The following is a 25,534-nucleotide window of genomic DNA, read 5'->3' as shown; positions in this document are numbered from 1 at the left end:
TCTCTCAGGAAATTTTCTTAAAGCCAAATTGATGTTCTGGTCCAAATTCTTAGGCAAAATTCCCTTCATGATGAAGGAATAACATTTTTCCAGGAATTGTAACAAGTTACTCTCTGTTAGGGACTCTAGTTGTGTTTAGTTAAGGTGCTTATTAGAGCTAAGACAATACTCTGAGGCTGGTTTTCTGGTATTCTTTTTAATAACCCTTTCCTCTGCAGTTTTTCTTTAAAGCCTCCTCAATGGAGGTAATGAAAACCCTTTCAGTTCAACTAGATCCTGTGAAAAAATTCCTGTTTACCTGCTCTATAATATCACTGATCAACCCCAGATCCTTCATTACATTTTCATTTTAATATTTCAATCTGTTATGAGGTAATCTGGAGAAATCAAATGAGGGTATGAAATTTCATTTTGCAGGGGTCCCCCCAAAATTGTCAGACAGTTACTCTGGGTCTGAATCAATGGCATGCAAGAGAAGTGCTCTGTGTTACATCCTCTAATTGTCACTGTTGGCAATCTCCATTGTGTAGAGAAGCTCGCAGAGGCAGACATTCATTTTAATATTCCCATTAGAACAATCCTGCTAATACAAGTGATTTAAGAACAGACTTTTGTTGTAGAAATAATAGCTTAAGTGGAGGTGGAACCTCCTCTATACATCTTTCTTTTGAAATCTCAGGGCCTACAGCATATTATATGCCACAGGAAATATAGGTGTAACTGCATATTGTAATTTGCTTGCAGCACGTTTTGTGGAACGTATCAATGAAGTGTTTGACAATGATAGCAATACAGGAAAAATCTTTTTTGTGATCTAGCAGATTTTTTTATCAAGCTGTTTAAGTCTCTTACTATTTGTTGGTGGTGTAATATAACAAGGAGCACTGTGTAACTAATGCTGCATCCAAACTGAAAACATTGCTTATAATGTCTCCTGGCTTGTAAAATAAAATCTTGCCAGAAAAGGCCTCTTTACCTAAGAGACAGGCATTTGCGTGATCAAGGACTTCCTTCCACATCCTCCCATCTCTGCAATCAATTTTGTAGTTGTGAATGATGGAGTCTGCAAATGGAAATGTCAGGCAGAAAGTGTTTATGCAATTTTGAAAATAGTGTAGATACTGTAGTTGAATCTCAGAGAGATAAGATTACACTGTATGTGTCTGTTCTTATGTCTATGTGTATGAAAGAAAGAGCAAGAGGGAGATTACATTGTGTTAGAAAAAAGGAATGACAGTGTGTATAAGAGAGAGATAAAATTGTGTTTCAGGGCCTCTGTGTCAGAAAGATTTCACTGTGCAGGTGTGTGTGTAGCTGTCCTTATACTAAAGAGAAGGTCTCTGTGTGTTTAGAGGGAGAGATGATGCTGTATTTGCATTGCAGGCATGCAGTGTGTTAGAGAATGTATGCATGTGTATGTATGCATGCGAGTAAGAGAGCCTGTACTGTGCATTAAACATTTAGGAAAGTCATGCCGCGTAACTCTGTTGCAATTGTGTTTACAAAGGAAACCGCTGTCAGAGTTTTAGAAACATTTTTCTGAAATTCTGAATTTCCTAGGGCATCTTATACTTTTTCACTCAAAGCAAATTTAGTAGTTCCTATTAAAATATTTGTTGAAGAGGCAAAACTGTATCTAGGGAAATATGAATTATAAAATTATGCCTGAAAAAAGTCACTTGGAATAAATGTTCATTTCATTGATGAACAGCACTTGGAGTAAACAGAAAAAGCCAAAATTATCAGAACTTGCATTTTGCCCAAAGCAAATTTTAATGTCACTTCAAAACAGTAAATTATCAAAAAAAAATCTTTCCTGGATTCCATGAAACATGAACATGTAGTGGTGATTCAGAAGCTGGGAGTTGTGATATATACCTGCATTTTTAAACAGAATGCATTATATCCTTTTTTACAAGTAATTTGTGATTCTAAACTCCCTGATAAAAGCATTCTTTCTTTTTTTTTTCTTTTTTTTTAATACAAAAAATAGCCATGTGAATTATGTATTTATCTTAGTTGAGAAGATGTAGCATTTTGGATATGCTAAAAAAAAAGTATGGCTGAGACATATGATGGAGAAATCAAGATGTGCTGAAAAGAGGAAATGGACTTCTACTGTCTTCTCCTTCACTTGGACTTACCCTGCATCTTGACAGCAATGCCTCTGGTTCCCTACATCTGAGTTATGGCAAGCTCTCAGCACCAGACACCCTCTGTCTGTACAGCTCTGCTGGGGGAGTATGGCCCCTTTGGATATGGCCACACTGTGTTCTGCTTCCATGGGCTGAGTCTGTGAGGCACTGTGGCATTGGAATACACAAAGCTGAGCCCACTTTCTGTGTCCTGCAGTTTAGGCACTTTAGCTATTTTCATCTTACTCAAGAATAAAGTGCAAGTGGACCACTGATAAATGCTTAAAATGTTTTAATTGTTTTAATCTGACCTTGGTTTCATCATTTAGGTGATTCAGGCTCTTGTGTTGCTGTGGTTTTATACTGAGTGCATACATGTAAGAGGAGGTCTCCGCGTCCTCTCCTGCTTACAATCCCCCAGGGGACTGGATACTCCAAAGTACCTCACACAGTAAGTAGGGGAGAGCTGAGTGGTCAGGACTTGCTTCTGCTAATCTGAATGCAGCATCTGCATGTAGGCTGGTGTTCTCCACAGTTGTGATTCATGTGCCCATCACTTCCATGTCATGGCAACCTTAGAGAAAGCCGTTGGACTGCCGGGACTGTCACCACACAGGTTTTTAGAGAAGCACTTGGCATCCTCTGCATCTTCTAACAAGGGGAAGAAAATCTGCCTTGAAGTGTGTAGAGACCTTTCAGTCCAGCAAAGACCTGTACAAGATGCAGGAAGAAGGTGGAAGGGGGCACAAAGGGATATTTGTGTTCAGTTAGCAATGGTTCTGGTCTCCCTGGGATGGAGTCCAAACCTTACTGCTAGCAGCCTTTTACTATCAACAGCCATAAATCCATCAACTCCTTGTTATTAAATGAGATCCCTCTGTATCATTCTGTTGGAATTCAGCAATGGTTAACTTCTGTCTACAAGTTTTCCTTCTTGGTCTATAGCAATCTTACTTCTGGCTGCAAGTTTGATGACAAGATCAAGGAATGAAGAAGGGTGCGACTGAATATTGAAGAGAAGTACATGAAGACAGAGCTCTTTCATCTGTTTCAGCACTAACCCAAATTGAAGCCTTCCTGCAGCCATGCAGGGTAGCCATTAAACATCTGCACCACTTTGTGCTATCCCATGATAAAACTTTACCTATCTTTCATGCTCAAGTAAGATAATATGCAGACGACATCTACTCAGTTAACCCTCTCTGTGCTCATTCCCTAAGAGAACTAGGCTGTCTGAGTCAAGACTGTGCAGGTTTCAGTGGTCAAGGAGGGTGGCTCTGCTATGCTTAGACAACACCTGCACATCTTATCTTGGTGGCTGTGTGTCTCTGCTCAGTAACACCCAACACATCCTCCCCTTCATACTGTCATACAGGTTGCTGGTTCTCTTGTGTGCTCTTGTGTTTATGTGCCCTGCCAGGTTTGCCACCTGTCAGCACCTTCTTGCGATTTTTCTTACATTTTCTCCTTTCTTGCAAAGCCACAGCTCCTAGAGTCAGGTGGTTGCATGAAAGTTCTGGCTGTCATTTAAAAAGAGGTGGAGATTTGTAGCTTTTTTGGTTGTGGAAAAAGCTTGAAAATATAGTGCTACAATGGATTAAAAGAAACAAAATGAAAAGATACACTCTTTCTTGTTTAGTTGGTTGATTTCTATGTCAGCTTGATTTTTGGGGGGTGCACAGCTCAGGTTTTTATTTATGCAATGTAGATTTTGGTACACCTTTGTATGCACATGTACCTTCTCAGCTGTATGTATAAAAATACACATGCATTTGGTGTAGATATACATGTGTACACCCACACCTGCCAACTGCACATATTCCCTTCTCACAGAAACCTTCTTTCCTATTCTGCCTTCCTTCCACACATTTCCCTTTCTGCATCTTCTCTCCACCACCTTCCTCTGAGTTACGGAATCTCCACTATTGCTTGTACTGAGTAACCTTCTCCCCTGCTCTCCCTCTCTCCTCTCCTTCACTCCAGGAAAGCTCTTTCTGATTCTCTTTTCAATGGTGTCTGGCATTCATACCTCTGTAGACAGAGAATGGCAAGAAGACAGTGACGTGAGCAGACAGAATAACCAGGGAATAAAAAGGAATTGGTTGAGAATCTGTAATTAGAAGCCCAATTTCCATTTCCTTCTCAGGCACTTTAGAATCCCTTTCAGGGGTTTCTTGACTGTCTCAAAATTGAATGTCATTGAGATTTTTTTTTCTTCTTTTTTTTTTTATTTTTTTATTTTGCATCTTCTTGTTTCCTTGGCAACAAGTTGGTGATGCAGGAGCTAGAAATGTGCTATGTCTCCGTGGAGATGTTGGCGTGGGTGTGCCATGGTGACATCCACGATGGACGCACAGCTCTGCCAATCCTACCCCACCCCTTGTAATAAGCACCATGGGCCCAACCTCAGAGGTGACGCTTTTATTTTTAGCTTCATAGGTGTTAATCTGCTCTCTTTTCATGACGATGGGTCCAGACGTCTCATTAGTTACATCAGCACAAGTTGACTGACTTGAAAAGGGCTGTTAGGGCCAAGCCTTTAGGTTTCTATTCAGGAACTTAACTCAGAAGAAATTACACTCCTGTCATGGGTTGTACCCATTGCAATGATTTGAATCCTTCTCATTCTCTTGGGGAAGAAAGTTACCAGTCATTAATGAATAGGACTGTGAATCAGAGCTCCCACGTTTTATTTGATTCTAAATGATGTTTTTTCACTCTTTCATACCTCAAGAGCTGCTCATTTGGAATGTAAGAAAACTGCTGTCACTCTTGGCCTGGGACACAGAAAATTAAATTTCACTGAGATACTTAGTAGGAAGGTTCCAAGGTAACTTGTATACTTCCATAAGACAAATCTCTCATCCAAAGAGTCTGTTGTTCAGATGGCTTAGCCCTCATCTGGGTCTGCCCAAATGGCTCACTATAATGTTCTTTCCCCCTCTGGTCCAGCACACTCAACACCTTTACAAATGTTTTTTACTGTGCTTATAGCCTGTTCAGCCTTCTTATACTGCGTTTTGTCTTCATCAATGTTCTGGCTGAAAGCCAAGACCCAAACTCTCCTTTGACATAACTCTTGATAGGTACAATAGTGGAGTAAGGGCTAGCCTCAATCTCATCAAATATCCAGAGGTCCTACTTCTTTTTTCGTGTTTCATTTTCTAGGAGAAAATGACATCATACAGAGACTGTGATGTCAACAAGGAACCCTCTGGGTAGGCTTTTGAGAGGTTGCTATGGATCTTCTTACTGCCGAATGACTGTAACTTTATCCCGATGGGATTTGCAATAGGGCTCATCCATGCAGCAATAAAGCCAAGTATCGAATTCTTCTTGCCAGAAAGACCAATTAAAGGATTAAGTGTGAAAAGCTAAAACCCATAACAACCATAGTGACAGGGTTTTCTTTTCCTTTTTAGACTGTAATCATCTTTGCAGCACATTGTTCTGGGGTCAGCATCCTCAGGGATACATTGGTGCAGCAAATGATGGAAAGAAGCTGGAGAGGAAAACCAAAGTGAATCCAGCCAAGGCAAGATAAGCTTCTCTTCCAGCCATGCTGGCAGATTTCCTTGCCTTCTTTCCTACAATTTTTAAATGTTTCGAGCACAGACTTAGTTTATTCAGCTTCCAAGACATGTTCTTGTTCAAAAGGTGTTTTATTGTGTAGAGCCAGAGGAAACATGAGGAACAACCAGGCACCAACAGCACATTAAGAAGATGTGTCATTGACACAGCATGTCAATGAGAAGCGAATCCAGATTCTGTTTTTAAGGATGTTATGTTCCAAGAGAGGTACATAAATCTGACTAAAATACCTCGCTCATTGGATCTGAATCTAGCATTTAGTCCTGACTGCCACTGAAATCCAGGTCAGATTTGTCTTTTTATTGCAGTTGTTTTTACAGATGAGAGGAGCTGACACATCTGTCTCACACCAGCATTGTATCTAGTGTTGTGTAAAGGAGGTCTCCTGCCTCAAGGAACCAGCAGCCCTTAGGTGTGATCTGATAAGATGCAGAACACCATAATAGAGACATTTCTACTAAGTTTGGTGGGGAAAAAGGCTGCATGTTTGGCTGTATGTTTGCTAGGAATGGAAATGATACAGCAGTCCCCACAGCCTAAAGCCTATTATGTGATGAATTACCTGGAATAAACAGTAAAGGTAGTGGAAGCTGTTGTTGGAATACTCAGTAGAGGGACTGTGTCTAAATCATGTGACTAAAACTGAATAGAGAGAAAAATGACCTCAAAAACCTCAACAGAACTGTCCTATGGGGCTTTCTTTTTTATTTAGTCTCTTTTTTTCCTAAATGCACTAGCAGAAAATGTCTGCAGAGAAATTTAAATAAAACACTACAGTGTTTATGTTTCCAGCCCAATAACTGTTACTGATTTTGCAGAAAGAATCAGGTTTTTCCCCAAAGTAAAAACCCTGTTCTTCCTCCCCATCTCCCCTCTCTGGATCTGTGGAAATGAACTCTACACTTACCAGGAACACTGCAAGGAAGATCCTGCCAGCTCAGATTCTTCTCCATTTTGAGTAGTTACAGGGAAATCTCAGAGCAGTTTTACCCATACCAAACAGCAAGAGATTCCCCATGTCTTTTGAAAAGAGAGTATAACATGAAATAAAGTACAGTCCAGATTCTCCTATCACCTTTTTCTGCTGTGTTCTTCTTGCACTTGTTACCACCCCTTAGTGCTAGAGTCTGTGTGCACAGAATACATGAGAGACCTCATCCTATCTCTTGTCCCCCAGAGATTAAACAAGTATGCACCAAGTAGGAGATTGCTTTTGATTTCTCTTCTCTTCCCCTTCTTCCCCTGACTTTAGATTCAGCAGCTTCTGCAATGTGACAAGTTCCTGTCAGCTGTCAGGGCACTGAAATAAAGCTTTATCTTGTCTCCACAGCCCTGAATGACAGGGCTGGCAATAGGTGCACTTCAGCCAGGCAGCCACTCCTGCCATATGCTCTTCTAACCTCACTGCATGCTCACACAGCAATCTGTAGCCTGGCAGATCTGCTGTTTTTCCTTGCAAGACCTACAAAAGGAAGAAACCCTGGTTCCTATCTCTTTCTATTGCAGTATCTTATGCTGGATTGCAATCCTATTTTTTCACCTTCTTCCTCCAGCATTGAGTGAGAGTCAGACTACCAGTCTAATGCTGGAGAATAAAAATCCTGCTAATTCTTTTAAACTAGAATTGACTGAAAAAATGGCCTTGGGGCACTCATCATAAATTGAGTTGAAGCCAAGCACCATGAAGTTGGAGGGCAAAAATGCCCACAACCTATCTTTCTTTAGGGAGAGAGGACATTAGGTATTCATACTTCAAGCATGCCAGCTAATCCCCCTTATAGCACAAGGCTAATTTCAAAATAACATTTATATGGTGTGGTTTGCTGCTGGAGAGGGCACTGATGAATCAGTTAGCTGCCCTTTATAATAAGCACAACTGCTTCCCAGACTGCTCTTTTCTACTGCCTTGTCTGCCAGTCATCTCTGTGCCACATGCTCCTTATTCAAAGGGCACCTGTTGAATAACCATGAAGCAAAGTGACAGAGCAGGGGCAATAAAAAAGGTGAAGCACAAATGCACAGTGCAGTTTTAACCACTATATTTCTATGGTCTTGCTGTAGGGACATAGGGATTCTGCTGAATGACTGTGCTGATGCTTGAATGAGGAATGATAAGCCTATAATTTACTTGCATGACTGTGTGACTGCTTCCTGCTGAGTAGGAAAGCCTAGATGGGTGTTTTGAGCCCTAACAGTGCTGCAGCTCAGAGCAGTTCTTTGCTACCACAGGCATCACACACATCCTTGTCTGAATGAGCCCTGCACCACAGGTTTGAGTTAAATATTGCTACCCAGTAACAGCTGGGAAGTCCAGAAATTGCAGAAGGAATAAGTTTGCAGACAGCTGCTGTGGGAGTAGCTTCTGGTGGGTCTGAAATGCTATTCATTGATCTGGAAACCCATCCGTGGAGTAACTTATATTAAAAGTGCACTACATTAGCAAAGAAACCTACCAACATACTGGTGATTCTGCTGATTCAGAATGTCAGTCTGTCCCTGTCATGAGGAAACTTCAACTCACTATCTCATCCCACCCATATCTGACAACAAGACAGCAGTCACAAAGATAGCTCACCCTCCAAGAGTTTCATAAATATCATCTCTGGGTAGATGGCAGAGAAAGATTCAAATGAGTGAAGGAGAGGCAGGGAAAATCAAGTATTACTCACTCTCTTTAGCAGCTTGAGAATGACCATCTTTGAGTAGACCAAAGGTCTGTCTAGTTCACTTTATTCAGGAGCCAAAATTAGGGACTGAGAAAAGCAATAAAAGAAACAGCAAATATGCTTCTCCCAGACACTCTTCCTGCCTGTAAGAGTTTTCAGCTCTGATACTTTCTGAAGTAGAGAAAGTCTGAAAGAGCCATAGCAAGTTCTGTTTCTTCCCTTATGGATAGGCCAAAAGAAGTTATTCAGGGTCATAGGAGTCAAATGAGGAAACTATAGAGGTGATGGCTGTGTCAGGGAGAGTTTATGAAAAGTACAGTAGAGAGGAAATATTAAGAACATGGGGTAGAATTTGGGATACAGTGTACCATGGGGGTCACAGAATAAGAGTTTTTCCACATATGACTTCAAAAGAATCAGATTTCAGTTATTTCAAAAAATGTCTTCATCACATGCAGTAATGTTAATTACCTTACCCGTGGATATGTTTGGCAGACTAATAAAAAAGATGAACTATGATGTATTTCAAAGGAACCTAAAGATCAGTGAGGATTTTGTTTCTTCCTTTAGGAATGTGGTAATTGAGTAACTGAAGTAAATTTATCAAGGTCCAAAGCATGTTAGGAGCAGTAAATACATTGCTGCTGTGAAAAACAGATATGGAACGATTTGAAATTGTAAAAGATAGGAGTGAGTGCTTTGTAAACACTGCAGTGAAAGTATATAGCTTTTAAATAATATGAACTCAGGGCTAAGCCTTAGAAAAATAGATAATGCTGTTGCCAGGGCATAAATGTGCATACATTGAGAAAAAAGATGTTGTTCCTCAGCTTTATGCATGTTCCTGTTAAAGAATTCTTTCCTGAAGTCTATGAAAATATCTGTTTGTTTCAGGAGATAATGTTGATTTACTTTAAGCTTTACTTAAGAGCAATTGAACACCAGGACCAGGGGAAAGCAGCAGAGTCTGTTAGGTCCTTGACTGCGGTGACTGAGGAGAGAACAAAGTGTGACTGAAGACAGTGATAGTGTAACTGAGTTGGGTTCATTCAGATGTTGCAAAGAAATTGGAAAAGCTGAAAGCAAGTGGTTCTGCATCCAAATTTTAAATCCACTTATAAACTAATATTTATCAAGGCATATTTTGGACAGTCGGAGGACTTTTAACTTTGATACTTCTATGGATTTACCTCCTAGGAAGAGGGATCTTAGAACGACAGAATTCACAGCAGATCCAAAAATTTCCAATAAATCAAAACAAACAAACAAAAGACCCAAACCAAAGCAAGCAAAAAAACCTACAATAAAACAAAGCAAACAAAACCCCCATGGGTTTATGATTGGGATGCTTGGATAGATTTTACAGAAGTGCATGATTGCATTGGATATAATAAAGAATTTTAAATCTTCAGTATCATTAATGAATTTTGCTTTTGAGGGTTGAAAAGCAGAGTGTGACTACCAAGTAGAATTTCTGTCCACTTAATAGCATTTCAAGAGAGGGTAAACAGATTTATTTTCTCTTATGCCTTTTAATAATGTATTTGTAGAAATTGTGGTGAAATTCTCAGTATTAGGTGAAATTACATGTCCAGCAGAAACAACTTTGATATGTAGATTATCTCACTGCTACAAGAAAGACAGAAAGTATTGTACAATAGAATGTTGGAGGAAGTGACAGTAAAATAGGATTTAGGATCAGTTTTAAGTCAATGAAGATAAAACAAATGCTTCCTAAATTTGTTGTGTGTAGAGGAATAGGGCTTTAATGCTGAGCATGACATAATTTTTCGAAGTACAAAATCATCCTTTAGTTTTCCTGGGGTATGACACCTGTGTACTTACACAGACAGGATCTGTCGATGTCCTGGGAAGTAATGAGACAAATTTTGGGCCAGTGAGGTTGTACTTTGTGTGAAGAAGATCTAATAAGAGCCTGCAGGAGTTTGACAAAATGATAAAAAGGGAGATCCAGCAAAGTCCCATTTTCAGTGGGCACAGTATGATCAGAATTAAGTCAGACAGAGTAGCTCAGCATCCTTTGGGAGGCCATTTTGACTTCTTGGATGACTAAACATACAAAGGAGGCAGGTTTTGCCAAAGATCTAAAAATTAATAACCTTCACTGGCTTTCAAGCAACAATACTAAATGAGCTCTGTGTTTCAGCAACTTTCCTCTCCCTGTTGGCTGTTTTAGCCTATTAGTTCCCAAGGGTTACAGGAAATGCTGGAAGACCTTGAGGGCATCACCATGCCTCAAGACATGGCATGGTAACTACTGAGCTTAATGCAAAAATGAATTGGCCATGCTGCCATTTTAACATTCCTTGTTAGTGGCTGACAGCTAAGCAGGGAGCTGGCCTGTGTCATATGCAACATGGAGATTATCTGACACTGTCAGGTTGTTACATTTTTGTGTTTCATGTTGCCTGAGGACTGAGTGTTTTGTTTTCTCTGATTTATTTTGCTTTTAAGCTTTTAGCCTTAAGAAGGAAATTAATGACATATAAAGTTTTAGGCAGAACTCAGTGCTGTTCTTGAAAAGAATCATAGAATGGTTTTGATTGGAAGGGATCTTAAAGGTCATCTAGTTCCAAATCCCTGACATGGGCAGAGACACCTTCTACTAGACCAGGTTGCTCCAAGCCCCATCCAACCTGGCACTTCCAGGGATGGGGCATCTACCAGTTCTTTGGCCAATGTCTTCCAGTGCCTCATCACCCACACAATAAAGAATTTCTTCCTAGTAATACTCTCAGTAGTACTCTCAGTCTGAAGCCATTCCCACTTGTCCTGTCATTACATGCCCTTGTTAAAAGTCCCTCTCCATCTTTTTTGCAGGCTCCCTTCTGTTACTGGAAGGCCACAATTATGTCACCACGAAACCTTCTCTTCTCCTGGCTGAACAATCCCAATTCTCTCAGCCTGCCTTTTAGGAGAAGTGTTTCATCCCTCCAGCCATCTTGGTGACCCTCTCTGGGCTCATTCCAACAGGTCAATGTCCATCCTCTGCTGAGGACCTCAGAGCTGGGTGCAGTACTGCAGGCAGGATCTTACAGTAGAGAGAGTAGAGAGGCAGAATTCCCTTCCTTGCCCTCCTGGCCATGCTGCTTTTGATGTAGCCCAGGCAATGGTGGTGTTATTTTTGAACTGTGACTAATTTTAAGAAAGTTGGACATATATTATTTGCTTTTCTAACTTTATAAAGACCTAACACAGATCCCTGACTTGAAAAGAACTCTAAAATGAGAAAGCTCAGAATTACACTTCCCGAAGCAGATAAAACTGTATTCTCTTGTAGGTATTCTTAACAATAGAACCTTTCAATATATGATGATATGATACAGATAAGATTGTCAAACTCTCCATCATTTACTATGGAACATTGTTCATATTTTAGCTTAGCTTTCATAACAAACAGAGAATGAACTTCTTTTTCCTCCTCTCTAGCTGAATAAATTAGGGCAACACGGAAGTATTACCCTTCAAATTTTATAGCATATGTTATTAAAAAAAGTTTAAACTTGACCCCACTGAGATGAACACACACGAGAAGACCATCTAGGTCAGTATGCTCGTCCTCTCTGATGTAGGTGGTAAACTAATGCCTTTTTCCTCCTTTCTCCCTCAAGCTGAAGCAGACCTTTCCCCCTCCACTGAGCCCTGCATCTGCTGTGTCATTACCAGAGCAGGCATAAAGGTCTCTCTGTGCTTGACTGTGGGTCCTCATCACCTCCCTTGCTGCTTCCTGCTGCCTTCTGCAGGCTCAGAAACCCTCTCTGGCCTCTACTTGTGTCATGCTGTGCCTCAGCTACTAGACAGAGGGGACGGACAGCTCTGGGTGGCAACTACACCAGAGACAACCTGAGTGAATTGTGCATGCAGGTTGTAGGGCAAAGAAAGAGGTGCAGCAGGTGGGAACCAAGGCTGGCAGCATGTCACAGTGCCAGGCATGCAGGGGATATGGCACTTTGTTGTATAGAATAGTTATGTCTGGTAGTGAGTAGACTGCTTTGAGAAATTAGGCCCCTCTCCAGAAAGTTTAGTTTTCTCCTTGCCACCAGAATTGCTTGGGGAGTGATCTAATCCCTCAGACTTACACAGAAAATTCACCATTGTGCTTGGAGCAACTCCTAAACCTCCAGAAAATCCCAGTCCAGAAACATAGCTTGGTATCCTGTAGAGCTGAGCTAAAATAGGGCCCTTTGCTGTAATGCAGTTTCCATGCACAGGGCAGCAGATTTGGATTCCCGCCTGCACAGACCTGGACTCTTAATAAAATTCCATCTGTGTTTCCTGTCCTCTGGGGTGAATTCCTTTGGCTAACAGTGAGGTCTTGGAAAAGAAATAATAATTGCTGTACCAGGGCACTCTTAAGAAGGTTGGGTATGGTGTGGATCTGATAATGTAGAACTCTTAATTGTAACAAAATTTTAGCTGTGGTGAGACTGAACTATGACCATTCTCTGTCCAAGCTCTGTGTTTTGGACTGGGAAGCTCTTCCACTTCAATCAGATGCAGTGAGTTTTGTGCTGAAGATCCTACTGCAAGGGAACAATCCTCTGCATATACCATGTCTACCTGGCAGACTGAGGGATCTGGACTTTCCTCTTCCCTCTCAGCAGCTATCTTGTGGCTAAATTAAATGAAGTCAAGGCGAGTCAGCCTTTTTAGGTCCTTAACAGCAAGTGGATGTTTACAGTTTTCCCACTCTTTTAATTCTTGGTAGATCTTTGCTGTTCTAACTCCCCCATGTACAGCTGTGGGTAAGTGAAAGGGTCCTGTCAGCTCACTCCATTGCTTCTCCAATACAAATACTTCCTACATCCATTAACAGTCTGTGTTTTGCAGTTTGCTTCTATCTTCTATCATTGATCCCAATCAATGTGTGGCCTGGTCACCATGTGCCTGTGCATGAAGCATGACCATGGTTAGAATTTTTAAATCTCTTGCCTGAAAGGCAGATTTGGCCTTTTGGGTGTCCTTCATCTCTGGAAACTTCACTCCACAGCTGACACTGAAGTGCCAGTTAAGGCCATAGGGAGGTCTTCAGTTGTTTTCCCCCTCATTCATTTCCTGTCTTTGTCCGGGGTACCCCATGTACCTTCCCTCATGCAGGCTGCTTCAGCTCAAGTCAGCTCTTAGTCTAGGGAGAAGAAGGAGTCTGGTCAGCTGAGGGGACAGCACAGAAGGAGGATGAACCTGTCTCTGCTCATTCTTCCTCCCAGTGCTGAAGCATCCAGGTCATCATCCTCACCCTGGCATCAATGAGGGGCATTGTGAGCACGAGCAGAGCAGGACCAGGTGGTGCAAAGCAGGCTCAGGAAATTGTTCCTCACACCACAGTACTGTCATGTCATCATACTGGTATCACTGGGCAGCTCCCGTATTCAGCACTGCAGTGCCAAGGGAATGGCACTAGAGGAAGAGGAGGAAGAGGAAGCCAGGAGAGGAGTAAAACAGACCTGAGGGTGGACTTTCCTTCTCCAGTCATGTGTGCAGTCAGTGTGTGGGTCTCACGCCTCAGCTCCACCACTCCCCGCAGCACAGAACAGCACAGCCATCCCCACTGGCCCTGTGAGGTGTGAGCCTGGATTCTGACAGCCACTCGTCATGGCACTGCAGGACAGAGTGAAGGGTGGGGCCAGCCTGAGAAGCAGGGGAAATTGGCCTATGCTGAGCTCCTGGTTGACACTGATTCTCATTCAAAGCTTGCTTTTTCTGAGCCTGTGCTACAGCAGGAGGGACTGTGTACCACAGCACATATTGAAGGATCCCAGGAGAATAAGAAAGGGACTTCCTGGGTCATCCTGTCTCACATTTGGTTTGGCTTGTAAAGTATCACATTCTCCATGGCAAACTACAACTACACTGAGAATAATAGCTGATAGGTTGACTGCTTTCTGTGATGACATTTTTCTTTTTGACAGACAAGCAGATTAGACTTCATTTTATTGAAGAGTTACAGTTTCAGCACTAAGCTCTGCTGGGATTTAACTGTTATGTTTGAATTTTTGATGATTCTGAAGCTCAATAATAATTAACATTGACCCAGGACTTGTTCAGATCATTCTTTGTGCATGTTAAAATTATTCTCCCCATGGTTTTACCCAGGTATTTGAGTATGTATATACCACACAATTTATAGAAAACATTTTTTTTTTCTAAAATGCTGAAAACAGGGAAATTATTGAGCCCATTTCTTATTATGTGGGATATTGTAAAGTCAGGTGTCTTCAGTGCTGTGAGCCCAGCTGTGCAGCATGGGAAGAAAAATGGAAATCACAGGGAACAAAGGCAGAGCACCTGTGTACATCCCTGTGACTAGCTTGATGGCAACAGGTGCTAATGTCACGTGAGCTCAGTATCGTCCAGGATAAGTAACCCAGCAGTCATTAAAGACACTGGATGAATTAGAGCATTCCTGGCATTTTCTGAAGCCTGCTCTGCAAGAGTAAGTGGCATTGTGGCTTTGAAAATCATGGCTTTAAAACCTCTTATTTCGGTCTTAGGTCAAAATAAACTAGGCTCTCCTTTTCTAATATTAATAATTCAGGATTAAGTGAAATCTAAGGTAAATTGACATAAGTGATCCTTATACTGAAAAATGGGTACTCCTCCGAGAAGATTCATGACTATGTCTAAATCGTTTAGTAAAGGAGTTTGGTTGTAGTGTTGCACTGCATTGGTTTTTGTCACTAAGACATAGATGACTGAAAGTGAGGACAAATGAGACCAGACCTGCAAAGCTACTGAGGAGACTGAAATTACAAGTGGTCCCACAGTGGGATTTTCAGGAATGCCTATTCAAATGAGGATACCAAAAAATCTTTATGAAATTGGCTTTTTTCCCGCCAGCATGAAAGTTGGCTAACAAAAGGCAAGGCTACCACTATATGTGGAAGATATGAATAGAGAGAAAACCCAGTCTATCTCCCAATGAAAGCAAGTCGCTCACTTCAGAGCTGTTTTTACTGAAGCTTTAAATATCCCTAGTAACGGGACTTTCACAGTACTTCTCTCAAAGAGACGCCTCTTCAGTTTAGTATGGTTACCACTGGGACAGCTCTTATATGCAAACTGTTTTCTTCTTGGTTTCATCTAGTTTTGTTTGGCTGGGGAATTAACCTGATTACAGTCCCAGGAGCAGTTTGGAACTATGCGCTTCTTCAAAATGAAACTGAATCTGATGTCTTGCTATTGAACCAAAATTAGCGGCTGGACTGAAGATAATTTTTCTTTCAATCTATATGGACCTCAAGCTACTGGGGTAACCTTGAAGCAGAACTGAACAGGCTTTAAAAGCACAGTTTTGTGTCTCTTACTCCACCCACCTTATCTTGTAATAACCACTAATATGTCTTCTTATTTTGAAAAGATCTTTACCCTTTAAAATTAAAGATATTACTTTGAATTAAAGGAGTCACCATAATAATTACTTTATATGAACCACATGGCCCTTCATGGTGAAGCAACACGCAGCATACACCAAACAGTGGACTATATATCACTCCAGATGATTCCCTTCTAAAGGCGTGTAGCTTTTGAAAATATCACACTTCTCCACCTCCTTAGCTGTCATTCAGTGAAGTCTCACAGATGAAGCTTTTAAAATCTACGGTGGTTGTTCACCCCCTTCTTCTAGCTGACTTACCTGGTCCCCCATTCATGTTATTCTATGGAACTGCTCTTCCTTTTATTTGTGTAGATTCAAATGCCAAGGTCAAAGGGGCCTTTCAGGGCACATCCACACTGCGTGATGCAGTGTTATCCTGCGACTCCGAAGGAGTACTGAATGAGCCAGAGCTGGCAGTGCCCTGAAGAGACAAAGGTGTCATTTGGATGAAAGCATCCCATCTTCAATTGGGCACTTAAAGAGATAGAGATTTGCCTGTTCTTCTTCCCTTAATTTTTGCTTCTGATTTTCATTAACTCCCTGAGTGAAGTTTGTGCCTTTATTTCCCTCTCATTCTCTTTGGCTTTTTCATTGCTGTGGACTTGTCCTCTCTTCCTGCTGTGTTATGAGATAATTTACTTTACAGTTTGAAGTGAAAACAGCCAAAATGGCAGGGCAATGGATATCCATGGCTGGGATATGATTATCAGAACTATATGATTTGCTGAAGAATTTCAGGTGCAACTTTTAAATCTACTTAAAGGGTCCTGATTTGAAAGACAGTGGTGTTAGGAACTTACATGCCCTGAAAATTTGGGTTTCAATGTATGGCTCTTCTCTGTAATGAGATTAATTCAGAGGAAACATGGATGTGAGCCCACAGAAGACCAGCTACTCACCACTAAGTCTGTAGGTTTGGGCAACACATTGAAGAGGTTTTGTCTTTTTGCCAAAAGTTACTTGTGATAAACTGGAGCATTCAGTGCTTGTGGGGCTGGGCATGAAGAGAGCTGGCTCTGCCTTTGGCTGTGACTGATGGGGGTGAGCACAGGAAAACAGCCTGACCCTCCCTGACTGCACCAGCACAGTTCTGCTGCCAGCCTGCTCCCCCTCGAGGTGGGTGTCTGAGAAAGTTGGGGGCTGGGAAGGCTTTCCTCATCAGGGCTCCCTAGCACAGGGAGGTTCCCTAAAAAGGCCTTGTCAGTGGGAAGAAAATGAAGCTTCTATAACACTTCTGAAGCGTGATTTGTCTGACCTAGTTTAGGCTCCTGCTTTAGGATGGTCTGAGTCACACCCTCAAAGTTCCCGTTTCTCTTCATTGTCACCAAAAGGAGACCCGGCTGAAGCTCTCAGACACGTTTGACCAGGGGATTCCCATCTCCCAGTGGCATGGGGAACAGCTATGTGGGTTGGCAAGTGCCTACAAGCTCATTACACCTTCTCTTCGTCATGGAGATGAGCCCCCAGCAACTCCAGGGGCCAAGGCAGAGGCTCCTAAGTCCCCCAGGTGTAATTCAAAATGCCATTGCACTGCTCCTCAGTGCCTTGGCATGGTGTCGTCAGCAGCGATGTACGTCACAGAGATCTCTTCCTCAAATGTGATGTCCACTGCTTTCTACTACTCCACTTCTTACCTCTCTTCTTTTATGATTGCACAGTTTGCCTTCTTTTTCTCTGCATGCATTTTCTGAAGCTGAATCTGATTTTCATTACTTAATCCTTTGGTCTACTTTGGTGTCAGCTGGTACTTGCAACTCTTCCCAGTATAGTATCTTCTCTGAATGTCATTACCATATCATTATTTTCTTTTTCTAGTCTGTAACCCAGGACTAATGCTGATACCTTCTTGACCCCAAAATACACTTTCTTAAATTGCATACAGATGTAGATAGCTAGCTAGATTTTTTTAAAAATGCTGTTTGCTTTTCTTAAAATAAATGGTGTACTGAGAACTGCAATGATATCATAGCAACAGGATATGATTATGTAGGAGTCTGTACTGAGGGGTATTCCAGAAACTGTATCTATATACGTATGCATTTATTTGTATAAGTGTGCACACATGCATGAATATTTGTATTAATAATGTATTTAGATGTAATTAAAGAGCAAAGACCTTAGTAATAACCTAAGACAATTTTCTTCTCTTTTGCAGGCAGTTTTATATTAAAAATAAATTAAAAGTAACTCCATGCTGTGTGTGGCAGAGGAGCTGATGTAGTGACATTAGTACTAAATAGAGAACAGCATCTGACTGTGCCTCCCAGACTAAGTAAGTGAAATAAGCAAAATTTGAATTTTGGTCGATGAAATCCTAAAAATTCAGCAATTAAAAAAAAATATTATTTGACATGCCCAACATTGTCAGACTTTGGTTTAACTGTTGTGTGGGATATTTTTTCCCAATAACAGATACAGCTATCCAGCTCTTGTATATTCTGAGAAAACATGGTGCTATAACTTTCCAGACGTGCTTGGGAGGGAGTGCATGTGCACATTAATGTTTGCTGGGGCTCCTGCATCGCCATGATCTCCTGTGCATGCAGACCCATGCACTCCTGCTGCTGAACGACGTGCATGGGGCTGCCTCCATGTGTGAACACGCACAGCTGCCTCACAATAGTTCACAGCAATTTTCAGGCAGAGATCAATAGGTGTAGAAATTACTTCGGCATGGAAATTAATTGAGATCTATATGGAAGGAAAAGGGATGATTTCTGTGGGTTTGGAAGCTATTCTGTTTGGGGGAAAAAAAAAAATCTGTTGTAGGAGTATCGCTTTCTGTGCCTGTGGAAGATCTGTGGGATGGAGTGAGGGAACAAGGGAGAAAGTTGTCCCGTTTAGTGGTGCAGGACATCACTATTCAGGGTTTATGCCTGCACATAGGGAGAAGGCAGCACGTGCATATATGTTTATGAGTGTGCTGGGGAGAGGGATTTTTAACAGCCATTTTAACATATTTACCAGCTCCCGTTTAGCTCGCAGCTCCCACCTACGGTACGGTACATCACCTGTGCACGGCATATACTGCCTGCTGTGGCAGTACCTCCATTCCCTCTTCTCCCCTCCGTGCCCATCCCACGCCACCCCACCCAAGCAAAGATTTATGTTTTCTTCACTTATAAATCCCCCTCCTGGCCGTGGCCAGGGGGCTTTGGCTGCTGCGGTGGGAGTAGGGCTGGGGGCTCCCCAGCCGCCCGGTGCCCTGCTCGCCCGGTGCCTCCCAGACACACCCCAGCCCACCCCACCCCTGCGCAGCCCGCAGTGTCCCCTCTCCCTTGTCGCCTCTGTACAGTGGGAAAGTCGTTGGGTAATTGGGTCCAGATTGAAGATTTTAATTATTCATGAGGCTGGCGAGGGACTTGGGGGGGTGGGGGTGGCTGCCGGGGTGGGGGTGGGGTGGGGAGGTGACGAGTCAGGGAGAGCTGGCGAACAATTCTGGGAAGGGTAGGGAGGGAGGCAGGGAGAGGCAGCGTGTGCATGTGTGATGAGCAGTAGCTGTGGACCTTCCAGTTGCTGCTAACTGCCCTGGTGTGCGTGTGCGCGCGTGTGCTCGTGTGTGTATGTGTGTGTGAGCGAGAGAGAGAGGGAGAGAGAGAGGGAGGGAGGGAGGGAGGGAGTGGAGAGGGTGGGGGGGAGAGATAAGAGAGAGAAGAGGAAAAGGAGAGAGGAGAAGGAAGGAAGAAGAAGGAAGGAAGGGGACAATACGATCATGCTGTGCTGTATGAGAAGAACAAAACAGGTAGAGCTTAAGATTTTTATATTTCTTTCTGTTAAGAAGCCTCCCAGGCTGCTAGATGTCCGTATGTCCGTGGGGTGCGTGTCTGCCTGAGTGTGTGAGGGGCTGGGGTAGAGGTTGGGGTAAGGGGGGAGGAAATTTCAGCTGCTTTCAGAAGACGTCTATTTTGCAATTCTTTAGCATCTTGCGACTGAAGGTTCTTTTCACACCCTGCAACGTGACTGTTTTGCCTTTCCGGGGCTGGTGATGTGGGGAAGGGGGGTGGCCTACATCCACATTTGGGGGAGCTACTAGAATCCCCCCTCTATTCTTTTCTTTTTTTTTCTTTAATAGGGGCAGTTATATTGCCTAGGGTTTTCTGTCTGTGGTTCTGAGGGTGTGGATGGGGTGGGGGGGGGGGAAGTGGAGGGGAGTGTTGCGGCTGGCAGGAAACGTGATGAGCTCTGGCTCTACCTTAGAGATAAAGGAAGCAATTCTTCATCTTATGCCAAAAAGGAACGGATGCCCAGTGAGCCTTGATCCCTGGTCAGAATGCTCTCAATTGCTCCTGTTTCTGATGAATGGGAGATGCTTTATGTGCCCATGCTGTGAGGTGGCACGGAGGACAGGTGTATTCATTTTTTTTGTGTTGCAACAATCTGAGCAAGAATTAACCTGAAGGAATTTTTTTAACCTATGCTACAGTGAAAAATCCAATTAAATAATAACAAAAGCATTAGCCTTAGGATAGGGAGAGTCACCCTCTTTGCAATACCCTTCATAGTACAACCAGTTAGACAACTGTGCACCAGCTGGGAAAGACACAGAGGACCACGCCTCTGTTAGCTCCGAACTGGGGTGGGATAAGAGAAGCTCACGGTGTGAACCTGTTGGAAACCCACTCATTTTCTGTCCTGGTACTGCCTGGCTTTTGCTGTAAGGGAATTGAGATGATGGAAGGTTTGGGTGAGGGCTCATTTCAGTGTCAAAATTGTTGTGTCCAAAATGATAATGAAATTAGGGAAAAAAAAGCTACTTAGATCATTTCCCCCTCACCCTTCCCCCTTTTATTTTGTGTGAAAGCCCAAACCTACTCCTGATTAAGAAAGCCTTTTTGGCTGAACCTCTTGGACTTCCTCGGGAAGATACTGGATTTATGCAGTTGGAACTTTGAGGCAGGAACTGACCCTAGATATCTTTGCAAGGCATTTTAGAAACTTCCAAGAATTATGGATTTGTAGGTAGCAACAAGGAGCTTTGGTCCTTGTTCTGAGCACAAAACTCAACTCAGGCACAGCACTATACTGATTACTTTCTTTATATATGCATAAATTTCAGTGTCTTTTACAGCACAGCACTGCAGTATTCTATTCACACGCTGATGTGAGTAACTACAGTTCCTGTGAACAACACAGTGTTGCAAGAAGATTCAGGTTAAAGTGTGTTTCTGAATGGAGATGTGTGTTAGCAAACGAAGGAGAAATTTGTAGAATAATGGGGAGGGGCAAGTGATTGGGATAGAAGGAGACCCTGCGTCATCCTATGTTTTTTCCTCATGCGGGTTTTTCAATACTCTGAAATTAATTATGTGCTCACCAAAATCTGGGAGGAGGGGGTGAAGGCTGAGGAGGGGGGAGCACGTTGCAGTCAGCCAGCAGAGCACGTTCTGATGGCAAATACGGGATGAAAAGAGCAGAGGAGGAGAAGGAAGGCAGACAGGGAGGCAAAGTGACAGAGCAGTGGGCGGAGGTGCACGGCAAATTTTAAAATAAAGTAGGAGCTCTGGGTTCTTTGGAGTCAGAAGAGAGCTACGGGGGAATAGGGATCATTCTGCCCGTACCATCGCATTGAAGCTCCCGAATGATGTTCCGATGTATCTGTTCTTTACACCTCTCCGGGCTTACTCGTGTCTTTTGGTGTTCCGTGGCGCTCAGGAATGCGCGGCATGCAGGTGCCCCTCTGGCACACAGCCCTCAGTGCCCGCTCCCGCCCGGACGCACCGCGGGCACACACCCCTGTCTCTGCGCGTGCCCGCGGCGCTCGGCCCCGCTCGGCGAGCGCTCCCCGCCGCCCCGGGCACACGCGCGGGCTCGCCGTGCGCTCCCTCCGCACGCTCCATGCCCGAGCCTCCCGCAGCCACGCCGCCCCACCGCGCCTGCCCGAGCCCCTTCGTGCCTAGGGGTGGGCTCCGAGCCCAGCTGCTGCTCCTCTACCTGAACGCGCACCGCAATTGCCAAACTGGCAATACAGCGGCTCGCTCGGGAAGGGTGATCGTACACGAGAGAAAGCCCTGACTGGGAGGAGAAAAAGACCTCGGTTTTCGGCATGTGCGCTTCCTCTGTCCCCACCCAGACCTTTCACTGAGAGAAAAAGATGGAATGGGTTCTTCAGCACTGGCAGGAGTTTCCTTCCCAAAATAAAGGCAGCTCTCCTCAAATTATTTTTCAGGGGAAGTCCCTGATGTCCCGCCTTTTTGGCAGTTAAGGAGCAAAATGTTGAAATTACAGGCTTGGGCGTGGAAGAAATCTCTTCACATTTGTGTCTAGGTGTGCCTGTGTGTGTCTGTCCTCCCACCCCTCAGAGACAAATATATTCACACGCTCATACCTTGCAGATTATTCTTTTCTTGTGGGTGTGATGCCAGTGTGAAGAGTGAAGTATTTGACTGACTGACTGACTGTGCCCGCCCATGAGAGATGTAGATATCTAAGTGTTGTCATTTCTGCCTACAGTTGACTGCACCTCTGAATCTGAGCCCACAAAATTATCAGCTGAGAGGTAGCATAACTGAAAAGCTGGGTTGAGCTGTGTCTGAAAACCTGAACTCAGCCTTTCCTGCCAGCGAGAGATGCAGTCAGTAACACACAGGGCTGGGCAGTGAGATAGGTGGCTAGAAATGCAAGTGTTGCATGCACTGCATACTAGAACAGATGGACATTATGGGGGTATGTGCTCACTATTGGATTGCATGAGTGATTAAACAATAACCCGCAAGCAGGTTTCCCACTTGTGGGTGAGATGAGTCCCATTCATCACCAGCCATAGACGATGGCTTCCCTCCTGTTCCATCCACTCCTCCTCACCCCAGCGCCGGAGAGCCAGCGGCTGCAAAGGTTTAAAACCTGCCACACCCATCAAATCAAAGGAGGGAGAGGGGAGAAGAGGCAGTCTGCATTTCTTCCCCCTTCCACACGAGCAGCATGAATAAACAGGGCTGTACCTCTAAAGATGCAGTTTAATGCAATTGGAGAAGAGAAAAGCATTAGGGAACAGTTCCAGCAATTACAGCCAGCCGGTGAGGTGGCTTGTCATTCCAGGATCTGCAGAGGTGTACAAGAAGGAGGAAATGGAGAAAAAGAGAGAGAGGAAGATGCCTGCAGAGTGAAGGTTTTCTTGCTTCAGGGTATTCAAATGTCTCAGGCTTCATTTAGGGTAACTTAATTATACTGCACGATCCAGATGCTTCAATACTTGCAAGGCGTGGTCTTACCTTAAAATACCACTGTGGACAGTGGAAAAGGGGTATTTTAAAGGAAAGGTGTCTATCCACACCCCTCCTCCCACCAATTGCCTCCCACCACTTGTGGTGTAAATCACCACAGACTGCTGATTTCAGGGCAGAGGCACTTCATCTGCACCTAGGGAGAATCTAGCCACTGCCTCTGCCTTTCTGAGAGACACTGAGCAGCTTCTGTGCTTCTTCCAGTAAACAATTGTTCCATGGAAGTTTAATTACTGTCCTCGCTATTTCTTTTCCTGGGGCAATACCCCTGGGATTTCTACTGAGAAGGGTGTCTCCAGAGAAACAGCCCTCCCATCACCCTCTCCTCCACTGCCTTTGCTGACTATTAGAGACATTGATTTCTCCTAGATCATATAATGTAACTGTTCTTAATGGCACAGACAAACCCCCTCCTAGGGAACTAATTGCAGTCAGAGATTCCAGTGGGAGAAGGACAGCAATAGTGCTCAGTAGGAAAGAAATCAGTCTGTGGATCCAAATTGTCTTTGGCCACTTGCTCCTGAATCGAAGGCCCAGCAAAAACCAGTCAGGCAGTACCTACTGGTATGCAGAGGCATCCTTGCCTAGAGAGCTGCACTGAATCTTCTGTGTGACCATGCCAGGCTGGGGACACGTGTGCAGCCCAAGGAACCAACTGAGGACTTGTCCTGGCCTAATGCTGAGGCTGCATATCTCAGAGCTGAATATCTCAGAGCTGCTCCTGCCATCGGATAAGGAAATGAGCTGTAGCTCCAGGCTCTGTCCATGCTATGCTGAAAGGGTGGGCATTGCTTGGGGATGGAGATGAGAGGGACCTCTCCTTTGGTCATGTGGCTTTGACTGACTAGAATGAGAAAGTGCAAAGAGTTTTCACCTCAAATCGACTCTCCTTGCAGGCCAGCTGCACTGGACCCTGAGATTACCTCAGCTGGTTAGAGCACGGTGCTATTAACACCAAGGTTGGGATCAATACCTGAGTGGGACATTCACTTAAGTGCTGGACTTGATGATCTTGTGGATCCCTTTGAACTCAGAATATTATCTGATTTGGATTTTGTGATGCCACCCCAGGATCCTCCTGCACAGATGCTATATTTCCCTCTCCCCTTTTCCCAGAGAGCAGGAATTCCTCACTGCTAGGAGCTGCCAAATTGCAATGCCTTCTGTGCTGATGGGAAGGAAAATGAGGCCCTTGAAAGATGAAAGTAGGCTGATAGTCTTGCATGATGCAAATGAAGGATGTGTATTCCTGCTTAGATTTGCTGTGCTTGTGCTTTGAGGCATGTGCTCCTCATAGTGACTCGTGTGCTTCATGTGCTGTCCATGGCAGAGGACATGGGGCAGAATTGGGTTCTGCCTAATCTCTACCAAGCAGACAGTATCTGCTGAGGGATTGGTGCATTGCCAGGTAAAAGAGCAGCTATAGCCTGAAGGTTGCTTCTGCTTTTGGCTGAGATAATTTGAAAGAAAAGCTCCAGAATCATAGAATATTCTGAGTTGGAAGGCACCCACAAAGATCAGCAAGTCCAGCTTTTAAGTGAAGGGTCCATATGGGATGAAACCCACAGCCATGGTGTTATTAGCACCATGCTCTATAAACTGAGACCTCTGCATGGTTGTGGAAGGCTGGTGGTGCATTGCTGACTGCCATTTGCTTAGTGCATGCACTGCTGGCCCATGCATCTTTCCTTCTGTACAACCTCCCGTTGTCCTCTTCCTGAACATAAATGACTTGTGTTTCCTTTCTTGCTTTGGGCTTCCTCCTTACACTGGGAGGGCTCTTTTTGGATTTGAGAATGAACAAAAGCTCTGATGACAGTGCTCTAAAGATACCTGAGGATGAGAAACCTTTTGATGGCAGCTCTCTGTTTTGATGCCCTTTGGAAGTCACTGTGTGATTCCCCTGTTTGCTGTGAATCTGACAGGTCTCAGGGGTAGATTTGGCAGCAGTCCTTACCTGTCTGCATCTAAGTTTTGAAATCCCAGTGTTTAGTGTTATAAAGAAACAACCATAGCCAAGTAGCTCTACATAGAGGAATATTGGGCTGATAGGAGGTTGGTCATCCAGAAAGGCATGGTGGAGGGTGCAAATGTTTGCTGGTAGAATATCTTGCTGTGGGAGTACCAGAGCAGGTACCCTGATGAAACACCTTTCAACATCTGAGGTCCAAAATCAAAGTCAGGAATCCATCCACACTCATTTAATCTATAATTCCAAGATCCTCCTGAGCACACCAGGAGGTGACGTGTAACCTCAGAGCTCTGATGGCCTCAAGTGGAGAAGGTGTTTATATTTCCTTTGGGCTCTTTCTATCACCTGCTGAGTGCATGTGTAAAACTCGATGGCTTTTCATGGTTGTGAGCACCACAGGGCAGTATAGAGGAATTGGTTTAGGGAGAGCTGGTTTCTCTTTCTGGCAGTGCTATTAACCTGCTTTCTGAATGATCTAAGCATACATTCTCTGACTGTTATGGCCATCTCTGCAAGATGCTTCTTTAATTTGGAAACTAAACAATTAGAGTGGA

At 43.7% G+C, this 25,534-nt stretch overlaps 1 protein-coding gene across 1 annotated transcript in view; it reads left to right on the top strand.

Moving 5' to 3' along the window:
* Window positions 1–19,245: 19,245 nt before the first annotated feature.
* GAP43 (growth associated protein 43) overlaps window positions 19,246–25,534 on the top strand; it is a 58,037-nt gene continuing 51,748 nt past the window's right edge. Inside the window, exon 1 of the mRNA XM_036392278.2 lies at window positions 19,246–19,530. Coding sequence (XP_036248171.1) covers window positions 19,501–19,530 — 30 coding nt within the window. The 5' untranslated portion in view covers window positions 19,246–19,500. The remainder of the gene's footprint in view (window positions 19,531–25,534) is intronic.

Source organism: Molothrus ater, chromosome 2, assembly GCF_012460135.2.
Source record: "Molothrus ater isolate BHLD 08-10-18 breed brown headed cowbird chromosome 2, BPBGC_Mater_1.1, whole genome shotgun sequence".
Taxonomy (NCBI): domain Eukaryota; kingdom Metazoa; phylum Chordata; class Aves; order Passeriformes; family Icteridae; genus Molothrus; species Molothrus ater.
This window is presented reverse-complemented; position numbering and strand designations above follow the sequence as displayed.